At 33.9% G+C, this 13846-nt stretch overlaps 1 protein-coding gene across 2 annotated transcripts in view; it reads left to right on the top strand.

The window, feature by feature from the left end:
• The first annotated feature begins 378 nt into the window (after positions 1-378).
• LOC128546022 (uncharacterized) overlaps positions 379-13846 on the top strand; it is a 43537-nt gene continuing 30069 nt past the window's right edge. The window contains exon 1 of one of the 2 annotated variants that reach the window (XM_053516611.1): positions 379-540. Coding sequence is in view for 1 of the 2 variants with exons in the window: in XM_053516610.1 (XP_053372585.1) it covers positions 858-911 (54 nt within the window). In the remaining variant the exon portion in view is untranslated. Of the gene's footprint in view, positions 541-590; positions 912-13846 lie in introns of those variants that run through there. The other variant, XM_053516610.1, reaches the window with a different exon arrangement.

Here is a 13846-nt window from a genome sequence, read left to right as displayed (position 1 = left end):
AGAATAGCCTGTATTTTGATTCATAATGCTACTGAATTGCTAAATACTAAAATGCTTTATACATTATGCTTAATTTCCAAATGCCCTTATGATAAGTGTTGCTTCCAAAATGCGAGCATGTCAACAACTGTCAAAATAGTGTATTAACTGTGCGGATGGGTGTATCATATAAATGGCACATAACTGTGTACTGTAATCCTTATAATTTTGAACATATCGAGCAGTTTCAGCCTTACGTTCGCACATTATAACCCCGGTAGAACATAATATATCTTCAAACTTTTAAGGTTACAATCTTGACATATCGTGTTACATATCTTTTACATAATTTTTCAATGAGCAGGTAGTCTTTTTGATACTAATCTAAAATCATTTCAATCAAGACAGCGCTCAGGTGTCATGTTTAAACGTGTTGTGCTAAATTTATCATTGACCTATATTTCTTTATTTCGTGGAAAAAGTAGTTCCAAATATTTCTATTTTCGAAACGAAATGAATTAGGAAAACAGTTAAATACTGAAAATTGGACTTAAGAAGTCGGTAAGCTAAAATCTATTTGATATTTCATAGTTTAAACTCTGCTATTGTAAGACTAGAAAAAGGAAGTGTTTAAGAAAAATGCAAAATTTAATCAAAATTAACATTCTTTTTCAATCATCAATATCGTACAGGAAGTGTTTTTGAACAAAGATTAAAATTGTAATATTACCAATTATCCGTAGTAACTTTAAATACCATTAAGTTTTCTTTTCCTTCACTTTATTTTCAACAACAACAAAAAAGGAATTATCTTTATATGTTTTGCACTTTTGTTTCCGTTTCGATAAAAGTGTAGTCGTCTCTCGCGCAGTAGATACATGGTAGAAGACCGTATGCTAAGACTTTGTTTGTTCATGAACTCAATATTACCTGTAAGTATGCATGATTTTCATTACATTCGTAGCTTTTTACATACAGCCCAGTTTCTAAATTGTTTTGCTATTTATATAATTGCTTACTCAGGTTATGAATGGTGCATGAACAAACCCGAAAATATAACTACGGAAGCTCTGAGGAGACAAGTGTGAACTTTTTATATCGTGGCCATGAGATATTATCAAGTTGGCAGAAGGTAGAATATCAGTCCAACGAAATAAAAATTCGTTTCAATCAGTTAGCATTTGGTGGTTTCGAGATAACTTGAACGGCATATAGAAGTTTCCCTTATCTTGTGGCCTCGAGATACTAACTTGTGGGAAGGAGATACTAACTTATGACCACGAATTAATTATCTCGTGGCTACGGGATAAAAAAACATACTTGCCACCCCAAACCATTCGTATACAAGTCCCCTCTAAAATAGTATCAACGCAATATGGAACAGTCTCACATTCTAAATTGGTAAAGGCAAATAGTAAGTAATGAATATGACGATCTCGATTAGATATGATGAATTAGTTATTGACGAGGATGATGTAGATATATTATGACGATTGCGAAATCAAACACGCCATGCTAAATTTCAAATATATAATGCTTATTGCCGATGATAAATGCAAAACATTTTAAGCTAAATGCTACACTTATGTACATTTATGGATTACGGATATCATTTTATGTACACAATGCTTGTTCTGACAAATACGGGACTGTTGTTCCGCAGGAAAAAATTATATGATGTTGTAGTGTTTAACCGAGGCTTTCGTACAGAAGTCATAGAATAACCTGTTAAAAGCAATAAAAGCAATTGTTGCTAGGTCGTTTATAGAAAGAAACTGATATACACTCAAGATGCGGCAATTTCCAGATGTTCTTTATGGAATTTGATCAGAATATATGTCCTTATCAGATTTAAACCTGTTTAACAGTTAAATTATCTGAGGTCTGGAATCTTTCAGTTTGAATCATATAATATACTTATTCAGCCCATTAGTCACATAACTACATAATTTGCATAAATATCTGAAAGCTAGGTATATATTAAAATTGAACCATTTTCGATAAAACACTATGACCTTAGGTAAAATCATGGACAGATGTTTAAAAGTCACATTTTCTACCTGCACCTCATAAAAATGGCATAGACATACTTGTCAATATCAAAACTGTCATCAACATGTAACTAGACCACTAAGTCAAAGTGTATTAACACCATGTAACACTCTCGGGGTCTTTTTCTGCCTTGTAAAATGATTATTGTCCAATTATTCACCCTTTTGCATTTGATGGCAGTTATGAACTGTGACTCACCGTGATGTTCAATCCAGGTCACATGATCATACTGCAGAAAAAAATCTTTACATTCTATAAAACAAATTTTGACAAGAACATCGTTAATCATTTCTTGTGCAGCTTGAACTCTTTTATGCACGGATGGATATTGAAACTATTTTGCACAAGCATTCATACCTGATAGGACAAGAAAAAATACTGATCAATTCTCACATTGGTTACGGGTAACAAAACAAAGCATGATTAAAACTTTTCTAAGATTAAAAGAAACGTAATTTTGACAAAATAAAACCTATAGTTATGTGACTACTCCTATGAGGTCACCTTTAAATGCCGAAGATATGTGTAAGATTTGAAAGCATTTGTGTTGACTTTTTTTTAGAAACATGACTATTACAAACCTTAAACAGTTTTTTGTATATTAAAAACGAGCATAATTTTCTCATTATGATAACAGCATTTCGTGTCATACAAGGTGAAGATATGCTGCCGAAGACATGTTTGAAACGTTTCAAAGCATTTGAGTAAGTGAATTTTGTAATGCTACCGCCAAAGCGGACATCAAAAAAAATTCTCGTATTTGAACAATAAGCTCAAATAATTTAGCTTATAACAAACACCTATCTAAGAGTTCAAAACGAAACAAAACGCCGTATAATGCGGTGAAGTAAAACGTATTAATAATGTCGTTGTCGCCGTTTCTTGTACTTAGTGAATATCATCATCACTTCTATTCAAGTTGGCTAAATATAACAGATCTAAGAAAAAAAAATCTTTAAGAAAAAAGAAAGAAAATAAATCACTTCTCCAGTTATAAAGTGGTACGTAGAACGAATTTACACTTTGGGTGTTAATACATTAATTTTTTTTTTTTTTTTATACTAACACGCAATACAGTTTATACATTCAAACATGCTTTAGTTTTTTTACATAGCAGCTGTGCATTATATGCTTATTTGTTTCAAACACGAGTTCCCTTTAAGCGGAAATCTATTATCCTATATTTCTGAATGAGATCGTGTGATAGTGAATTCCAATCGCGTAGTGTGTTAGGTATGAAACTATACTTATAAACGTCTGTCCTAGCATATATAAGGTTAAAATTTCCTCATGTTTGTTCTTGGTAACACGTATAGATTTAACTAGATGGTCCACTGGTTCTGAACTTCAAACATTCGCATTACTAAAAGTCAGAAAACTACCCCAGTGTGGCTTCTACTGTGTGGTGACGTTCATCCATGCCCCGGCCCCGTCCATAGAGAAAATAGTGAAAAATCTGGCATTAACTTTCATCGAAAGCGTGGTTTGCATTTCATTCATCTAAATACACGTAGTTTGATACCAAAGTTGGAGGAAATTCGTATTCTAGCCAGAAAATACAATCCTGCAGCTATATTCATATCTGAAACTTGGCTTGACACATCTGTGCCAGAGTCTGAAATTCATATTTCTAATAATAATGTTCAAAGAAGAGACAGGCCGGACGGTCGAGGAGGTGGCGTTTGCGCTTACATAAGGAATGACCTGGCGTTTAACCCCCGTCATGATTTAACCATCCGGATCTGGAGGCTATCTGGGTGGATATTCTTCTGCCCAAATCCAAACCCATACTTTGTGGAGTCATCTACAGACCACCAAAACTTTTATAACATCCTGGAAACACTGTGCCATTCTTGTGATGATTTTATTACACGTGAAACCTTAATTTTTGATGATTTTAACACAAATGTTAGTGGTATTAAATGTTCGCTTCTTACCAACTTATCATCTTTTTGTGAGCTTTTCAATTTCAAGCAGTTAATAAAGGATCCTACCAGAATCTCACCATCATTTTCTACAATAATTGACCTCATACTTGTTTTAGACAAAGATAAAATTTCAAATAGTGGTGTTGTTGATGTATCTTTGAGTGACCATTCTATGATATTTTGTACCAGGAAAATTACTCGTTCTTCAATTGGTAAACACAACAATGTTAAAATCAGATCTCAGAAAAAAACTATAATAGAGAAGATTTTCAACAGTCGTTACTTTCATCTGACTGGTCAACTGTAATACTCAGTGATAATGTTAGTGAAGCATGGTGTAATTTCAAAAAACATTTTTATGTCTGTTTTGGACATGCATGCCCCTGTAAAGGAAGTTCGCATTAAACAGCGAACAGAGCCATGGATCAATGATGACATTCTACAAAGTATCAATGCTAGAGACAAAGCTTTTAATTTGTACAAAAAGAATACAACAACTGAACATTATGAAAGTTTTAAACAACATAGAAATAGTACTCAATGCAAAGAAAAATTATTTCAAAGAGAGTGTAGAAAGCAATAAATCAGACTCTAAATCGCTCTGGAAATGTTTAAAACAGCTTGGTTTGCCATATGAGAAAGGTGTTAGTTCTTCTAGCAACATTGGTTTGAAAATTGATGGAGAAGTTAGCTTTGATTTTTTAAATGTTGCAGAAAAATTCAATAGTTTTTATACAACCGTTGCATCAAAATTAGTTGAAGGTAAATCATTTGTAAATAAATTTTATTTATTTTTCCGAATAGTTTTTCATTTTCAATTGTTTCTGAAAACAAGATTCTGAAGTATCTTAACAGACTCAGTGCTAATAAGGCTACTGGTTTAGATGGCATCCCCTGTAGGTTTTTAAGGGACAGTGCTTCAGTTATAGCCAGTCCTTTGACTCATACTATCAATCTTTCAATTATCCAGGGTTCTGTTCCCGATGATCTTAAGAATGCCCGGGTTATCCCTCTTTATAAGAAGAACGATAAAACCGATGTTGGTAACTGTCGTCCTGTGTCTATTTTATGTATACTTTCCAAGAATTTTGAAAGGGTCATTTATGATCAAATGGAAGGTTACTTGAATGAGAATTTTTTTTTATATAGTTTTCAGTCGGGGTTCAGACGTTGATTTTCCACGGATACCTTACTTATCCATCTTTCAGATTTTGTCAAGTTTCAAATGGATAAAGGTAACATGGTTGGAATGGTTCTGCTGGATTTACAGAAGGCGTTCGATACAGTTAATCATAGTATTTTGTTAATAAAACTGAATGCAACTGGCCTTAGTTCAGATGCTGTTCTCTGGTTCCAATCATATCTTTCTGATAGACACCAGTTAGTTGCTGTTTCAGGTGTCCATTCCAATCGTGCCCCTGTAACCTGCGGGGTTCCCCAAGGTTCAATCCTTGGTCCCCCTTTTTTTATAATCTATGTCAATGATATGTCAGCTGTGGTCAAAAATAAGTTATTACTGTATGCTGATGACTCTGGAATTTTTGTATATGGTAAAAGTATAGCTGATATTGAGTCTATTTTATCTATGGAAATGGAAAATATAAGTGAATGGCTTATTGACAACAAGCTTTCACTCCATCTTGGTTAAACAGAGTCTATTCTCTTTGGGACTAAGCCTAGGTTAAAGACACAAAATGCTTAAAATGTTTCTTGTAATGGTACAAACATTCAAGCAACCAGTTCAGTGAAGTATTTGGGTGCTACATCAGACCGAAATCTTTCGGTGATGAAATTGCACGTTCAGTGGTCACAAAGTCTAATGCTCGGTTAAAATTCCTTCATAGAAAGTATCAGTTCTTGGATCTTCATACTAAGAAGCTTTTAGTAATGTCTCTAATACAGTGTCATTCTGATTATGTATGCTCTAGTTGGTATCCAAGTTTGACCAAGTATTGGAAAAATAGGCTTCACACTACTCAAAATAAAATGATCAATTTTATTTGAACATGGATAGTAGGTCACATGTTGGGTCAGAGCAATTCAAGTCTCTAAATTGGTTGCCTGTCTCAAAGAGAGTAGATCAGATAACTCTCTGTCATGTCCATAGAATATAGTCAGGCACTGCACCGGAATATCTTAAGGAGCATTTTACATCCCATTTTCCAGCCCATGACCATTTTACCAGATCTAGAGTGTTTGCACTTCCATCATCAAATTCTTTTGATTCTAATTATTCCTTTGTTGATACTGGTCGGTTTTCTTTGCCAGAGAGGATGAGTAGCTTTGGTAGAAAGTCTTTTGCTTACAAAGGGATTGTCTTGTGGAATGGTCTCCCTCAACATCTTAGGGAAATTGAATCTTCCCATTCATTTAAGCATGCCATCAAATCCTTTTTAATGCCTAATTGATTTTAATAGTCTTTCAGTTGTAGTATATTAAAATCTTTTAATTGATTTAAACAGACAAGTCTTAGAAATTTAATTCTTATCTTAGTCATTTATATTTTTTATTTTTGCTGCTGTACTGATTTCATTTAAATGTAGCTATACTTACATTTTTAAAGTATAAATATTTTTTTTTTTATTTTCGTCAGAAGTAGTGAGTTTTCTATTTTGGCTGACAACTTTGTGATCATTTTAGCCTTCACTGATCATTCCGCATGAAATATTATGTGATAAATCCTTTACTGTGATACAAATATGTAATTTATAAGCCTGATGTTAGACATCTTGAGAACAGGCATATAAATTCCTTCTTAATAACCCCAATGTTCTATAAGCCTTATTGCATGTTTCTTTGATATGTTTATTCCAAGTAAGGTCACGTGTTATATTCAGTATTAAATTGACTTCAGAAATTCCAGAGGAGTACTTTTAAGGGTGTATTGATATTTTATAGATTGTTTCTAGACAGGGACATCATGTTACATTTAACTAGTTGAAATCTCATCCCCCATGCAGTTGCCCATTCTCCTAGTTTATCAATGTCTTTTTGTAATTCTATGTAGCCTTTATTCGTTAGTATTTCCCGGTAGCATACACAGTCATCTGCGAAAAACCTAAAATTTGATGTGATATTATCAGATGTCATTTATATGTATTAAAAATAAGATAGGTCCTAGCACTGTTTCCTGCAGTGCTCCTGATAGTACTGATGATACGTTGGAGGATTCCCCATTGACTATTACACACTGCACACTGACTGGATTTACTAACAAGCAAATTCGATGAATTGGTATCCCCCGCCGAAAGGGTTTGTGGTGAGGAATGGCAAAAAGATATATCCGGCAAAAAGTTAAGGATGTTAATAAGAAGCAAATAATTTCATTAGTCAAAATCAATTTAACAGAAAACAAATGTTTAATTAAAGAGTACATAATAAATGTATGATACTTTGATCCTGACTAAAGAATTTATTTTGAATGGGATATGCTTACTGTAATAAGCTTAGCTTTTAAAATTAAATGCAGTTAATTGAAATGTTAGCTTGAAGTTTAACTGGAATGAAATATTGTCTTTGAGTGGTTTGGCACCAGGTGTTGCTGTTTTACTTGTACATTTGAACTTAAAAGATCAGATGTCCTTAAGAGAACATAGGTAAGATATCTTGAACATGGCTGAGGGCAAGGTTTGTGCAGTCACAACTTAACATGTTGAAGGTTTGAACATTTAAAAAAAAAAAAAAAAAGGAATGGAAATATATATATCTATATATAGATATATGTATATATTTATTTTTTTAGGGGGTGGGGGTGCAGGGGAACGGGAGAGGAAACAAAATTTCACATGCTGATTATAAATATTGATTGAAAATTAAAAATGAAAAAAAAAAGGTAAAAGGGTGAAGTTGGAGTGGGGGGGGGGGGCAGAGGATGCTTGATCAGTGGTGGGCATGACTGGGTGGAGAAGTGAGGTGGGGGAATGGTACAACTTGGAAGGTTTGAAAAAAATCTAAAATAAGAAAAGAAAAAAAAAATTTTGGGGGAGGGGGGGAGGGAGTTGGGAGGGGGAGGGGGTGTGACCAATGCAAGTGGGTGACCAGGTGTGGGTGCGCAACTTCACATGTTTATAATAAATGTTCACAGAAAAGAATGAAAGAAATTTAATGAAATTCTGCCAAATGGTAAGTTTGTTATGTACAAATATGTGGATTTTTAGACAATTAAAGGGCAATAACTCTGAAGTTACAAAAAGAAATCCGTACAAAACTGTCTGTGCACAACCACATTATAGTGCTCTAAATTCTGTTAAAGTTTCATAGTTCTAGATCAAATATATCAAAAGTTATGATGCAGAAATTGGCATATCTATAGATCTATAGTACCCTATATAGTTAACACTAGAAACTTCTAAGGGCCATAACTCTGGTGTTACTTGGGCAATCTGTCTGAAACTTGATGGGCCCCATAACCTCATAGTGGTGAACATGTATATGAAGTTTGTTCGAAAAAAATCTAAAATAAGGAATATTTTTTTTTTTTTTTGGGGGGGGGGGGGGGGGCGGGGGGTAGGGGGGGGAGGTGTGTGATAAAGGTAAGGGGGTGACCAGGTGTGGGTACACAACTTCACATGTTTACAATAAATGTTCATGGAAAAGAATGAAAGAAATTTAATGAAATTCTACAAAATGGTAAGTTTGTTATGTACAAATATGTGGATTTTTATACAATTAAAGGGCAATAACTCTTAATTTACAAATAAATCCAAATGAAATTGTGTGTACACAACCACATTATGGTGATCTAAATTCTGTTTGAGTTTCATAGTTCTAGGTCAAATATATCAAAAGTTATGATGCAGAAATTGCCATATTTATAGTACCCTATATAGTTAACACTAGAAACTTCTAAGGGCCATAACTCTGGTGTTACTTGGGCAATCTGACTGAAACTTGACGGGTCGCAAGAACTCATTGTGGTGAACAGGTATATGAAGTTTTAAATAAATATTCCCAACCATTTCCTAGATATGGCTCCGGACGGACGGACGGACGGACGGACGGAAAGACGGAAGGACGGACGGAAAGACGGACGGAAGGACGGACGGACGGACGGACGGACAACGTCAAAACTATATCCCTCCGACTTTCGTCGGGGGATAAAAAAGAGTCAATCCAGTTTAAAAGAATGGATCTTACACCGTATTTATGCATTTTGGATTTTAAAAGTAGTTCGTGTGGCACGGTATCAAACGCCTTTTCGAAGTCAAGAATAAAATTATCCACTTGTTTGTTTCTGTCTACTGAATATGCCCAGTCATTAACCACTGTTGCTAGTTGTGTTTCACAGCTATGATGCTTCCTAAATGCATGTTGCCTACTGTTAAGAATATTATGGGTTTCAAAATGTTTCATTTATTTTAAAACAAACAATGTGCTCAAGCACTTTAAAACAGATACAAGTCAATGATACCGACCGATAGTTACTAAGTAGAGATTTATCCTTCTTTTTATATATTGGGCAGATGTTTGCCATTTTCCAGTCTTCAGGTATTTTACCTACATTAATTGATTGTTTAAATAAGTGTGGAAGTATACTTGCAATGCTTGAGCCGAGCTCTTCTATCACTTTCGGATGTGACGAATCAGGTCCCATTGCTTTAGATGTATTTAATCCTGTTAAAAGCTTTTCTACCCCTTTCTGTGTCACTAGTATGTTTTCCATTTTAACATATCCTTCTTGGAGTGAAACTGGTACAGACGTATATTCAGTTTTTGTAAAGACACTTGTGAATTCTTTATTCAATACACTTGCTTTATCAATATCAGATTCAACTGTCATCGGTTTTTAATGGAGGAATTCCAAATTGTTTTGTTTTTTTACTATTGATATATTTCCAAAAAGGTTTCGAGTCACTTTTAATATCCCCGATAAGGTTGTTTAGTTGTTTACATAATATGTATCATGAGCAATTTTTACTTCCTTTTTCACTGTCTAATTTTTCGCCATTTGTTTTTCAGTCTGATGTTGCCAGTTTTTTTAAAACTTGAATGGACACGGTTACGTTTTTTTGACAAGTGCTTTAATCTTATTTGATATCCATGGTACTGACTTCGATCCCTTACTTCTTTTGCTCGGGATGTTTTTCTTTATATAATTTATAACTGCTGTTTTAAATAGGTTCAAGTTTTCTTCTACACTACGATTATTCTGGTATCCGTTAAAGTATTTATCATTACTAAAATTAGACATTTCATATCTCATTGTGCTGTAGTCTACTTTAGAGTAAACTAAAAAAGTTCTTTTTTGCTCTTTTCTGTATGGTTTAAAGTTTGTAAATGTGCCCATGATAACATCATAATTTATCAGGTGAATTAATGTCCTTTATCTGGTCAGGGGTTGTTGTAATAAACAAATCTAAAGTGTTTCTCCCTGGTTGGAAACATTATAATTTGTTCCGCACTATTCTCATTTAAAATATCTATAAGTATCTGGCCGTCACAATTACTTAGGCTTGACCCCGTGTCTTTATTGACTTTTTTACCCAATCAATCTTCCTATAGTTTAGGTCCCCGAGTATATGTATGTTTGGTATATCATAGGATTTAACTTTCTCTCCTTAATTCTAATAATTTGTTCTCTTAATAAGTTCATGTGTTAAGATTTGCAAACTGATCACAAACGAACATCTATAAATGTAAATGTCTGAGAGACATATGTTTAAGAGGCGACTGTTTCTGATGAAAAATAGTGATAAAATCCCCCTCTTGTTATCTGATTTTGAAACAAAACTTGAATAAATATAAAACTAAAAATAATTATTTACCTTCAGCAAACTTCAGCAATTTTAACTTCAATTTGAAACAAAGCAACACATTCCTTTAATTTAATGTCATCGAGTTTAGCTTTCTGTTTTGTTTGCCTGTCACTAATGTTTATTTGTAATGATCATATGATAGATTGTCAAAACTTAAATAACATTACCCAACGACATCTTTTGAAATTGTCTTCTGTTTTATACGAAAGAGCATTAGTGCCCGGTGTGTTTTTTATTAACTCAAAATTTCGAGTAAGTAACTCGAAATTTCAAGTTACTAAGTCGAAATGTCGAGTGACGTATCTCGAAATTTCGAGTTAATAAGTCGAAATTTCGAGTTAATATCTCGACATTTCGAGATATGTATCTCGAAACTTCCAGTTACTAACTCGAAATTTCGAGCAACTAACTACAAGTTTACATTAATGTATAGGTCTTGGCCAAGATTAGGTACCTGGTATATCCACCGGGTAGCCCTACAGGGTCATATAATTAAGATGACCGAGCAGCGTTTGCTCATAGAAAATATCACTATTTAAACTATGTTTATCTATTTATCTATTTATTTATTTTGTTGAGGTTAACGTCCCACCGACACAATGATAGGCCATATGGCGACTTCCAAGCTTTTATGTTGGAGGAAGACCACAGGTGCCTAAACTATGTTTCTTTAAGTCTGGAAGGTTTTCGACTTAGTTTGAGCCCATATGGCATTGAAATATAGACATACCCTAAATGAACGTGTAGTTTGGAGTCTGACAATAAAACCGGGAACCTGGACTGATCTAGACTTTCATGAGAGGTCATAGAAGGTGACCGGGAAGTATTCAAACTTAGAATATTTCACTATTTTGACCATATCTAGAAGATTTGCGACCTGGTTCGAGCCGTACCACCTGAACATACTATACATGTGAATGAAGGTCGTCTGAAGGCTATAGTGGTACATTGATGTATGGTAATATATGTTCAAGTCCCTATATGTTCGGTACAATATATGCATGTATAGATAGATGATTCTACTTCGAAGAGTCAAAAGTCGTCCATTACATTCTCGGCCTTTGACAGACGGGCAGACATACAAATTTTGCAAATAAAGGGCAAGATAGTAACTCGAAATTTCGACTAATGTTACTCGAAATTTTGACTTATTAACTAGAAATTTCAAGTTACTAGCTCGACATTTCGGGTTAATAAAAAACGCACCTGGCACTAATGCTCTTTCGTACTTTTATTTTAACAAGTTAAACAGTTTTTGGGTAATGCAGATGTACAGATAAATGATACTTTGCCCTCCGAATTGCAAAACATAGACCGTAAGGGGACGATAAAAGATTATTTCATGTCCACTGTAACTTAATTTAATCAGTACTTTGTTGTTTTTGCAGTTTGATCAACCTTTTTCCGTAAGAAAAGTTTTGCATGATTTCTCTTCGAATATAAGACAATACTTTTCACAACATACAGCAATAATTTCATAACCTCAAGGTCTGTAACATGAACCGTTTAGTTGAAAAAAAGGCGATAACATGCTGCAAACAAATTATGATAGCATATTTTCCATCGTAAATTTTGTCAATTTAGGACAGGCGAAGTTTTGAAATTTTGAGTTTGGATTAATTTCCTGATGGAATGATTAGGAAATGATATCCAGTGTATAGCTTTTTACTGGAATTTCTAAAATTAAGTCAAAATTAACACAATTATTACGTAATTGGTGGATCAAACAGTATATCACAATAAGATCAAGTAAAGGTTAAATACTTATGCTGTACCCACAACAACATTTTAAGTGCCGTGTAGCGGCTATAAAACGTCTCCCTTTACTTGAAATAGTGGTGATATATTTTCTAATCCTTTTGGATCTCGGATTCCATTCAATACCTTTCTAATAGAGTTCCACTTAAGAAATTATTTGGTTACTCTACACAAACGTTCTACTATTCTGGGTCAGTGTGACCTTGACTTTGACCTGCTGATCTCAAAATCAACAGGGATTATTAGCTGGTCATGATAAACATCACTATTAAGTTTCCTTATCCTAGGCCTAAGCATTCTTAAGTTATCGCCCAGAAAGGTTTAACTGATCCGGGCCACTGTGACCTTGACCTTTGACCTACTGACTTCAAAATCAATAGAGGTCATCTGCTGCTCATGACCAATCTAACTGTCAACTTTAATGATCCTAGCCCCAAGCGTACTTGAGTTATCATCCAGAAACGGATTCGTCCACATAGAACCTTTTCTTTGTTAAATAATGAACAAAAATTTGTATGGTTAATGTCCTCTGAAGATCCTGCAATTTTATTGATATTTCTTAGATATTTACATGATATATATAATAAAAGATCTCTCCTGCTAGCTAACTAATCAGATCATGTAGCACCAACAATGAATGGAAGTCATAATTGACTGTAGAGTTTACTTCAATCTCAGCAATAGTTTCTTGTCTTTGTTTTTTCATTTTCATAAGCTTATTTTAATTGTGTCTTAAGAATACGAATGCAGCTTTATTTGCCTTAATGTCCATATTTAAATTTTTGTCAATTATGTTCTCCCCGTATGTTTGTGATTATACATGTCATTATATATGACCCTTGATTGGCTAAATAAAATATTCTATTCTAGTCTAGTCTAGTGTAGTCTGATCTAGTCTGGTCTGGTCTTTTCTGTTCTGTTCTGTTAAAAAAAATTCAATATTTTGAACGTACTTAGTCAAAATTGAAATACGTTATATGTAATAATGTACTCTACTTAGTTTGTTAGCTACAGCAATGTTCACAAAACATGATTATGGATATATGTTTTTTTTTTTTCAAAAATAGTTAATTTAAAACGATCGCGTTTCTTCTTTTAAGCCGTTCATGAGAGGTAATGAAATGCACCACACCACTCATGCCCGAAAGCAACGGCTTAATCGGAAATCTTAGATATTAAGCGAGCTTGTACCGCTAACAGAGTGTAAACAGATTTTTTCTAAATTCTGAGACATTAGACGTTCATTGAAATAAAGAATGAAATCCTATACGGAAGCGTACTAGTATCACCTCTCTAAAGTAAGAATGCATACATAAAACATACTATTATCACATACATGTGCACCTTGTCGACTCCATGAAATTATTCTATATA

The sequence above is a fragment of the Mercenaria mercenaria genome, chromosome 10 (assembly GCF_021730395.1).
Source record: "Mercenaria mercenaria strain notata chromosome 10, MADL_Memer_1, whole genome shotgun sequence".
Classification (NCBI taxonomy): domain Eukaryota; kingdom Metazoa; phylum Mollusca; class Bivalvia; order Venerida; family Veneridae; genus Mercenaria; species Mercenaria mercenaria.
The sequence above is the reverse complement of the archived record's forward strand: the minus strand, read 5'-3'. Positions and strand labels throughout refer to the sequence as shown.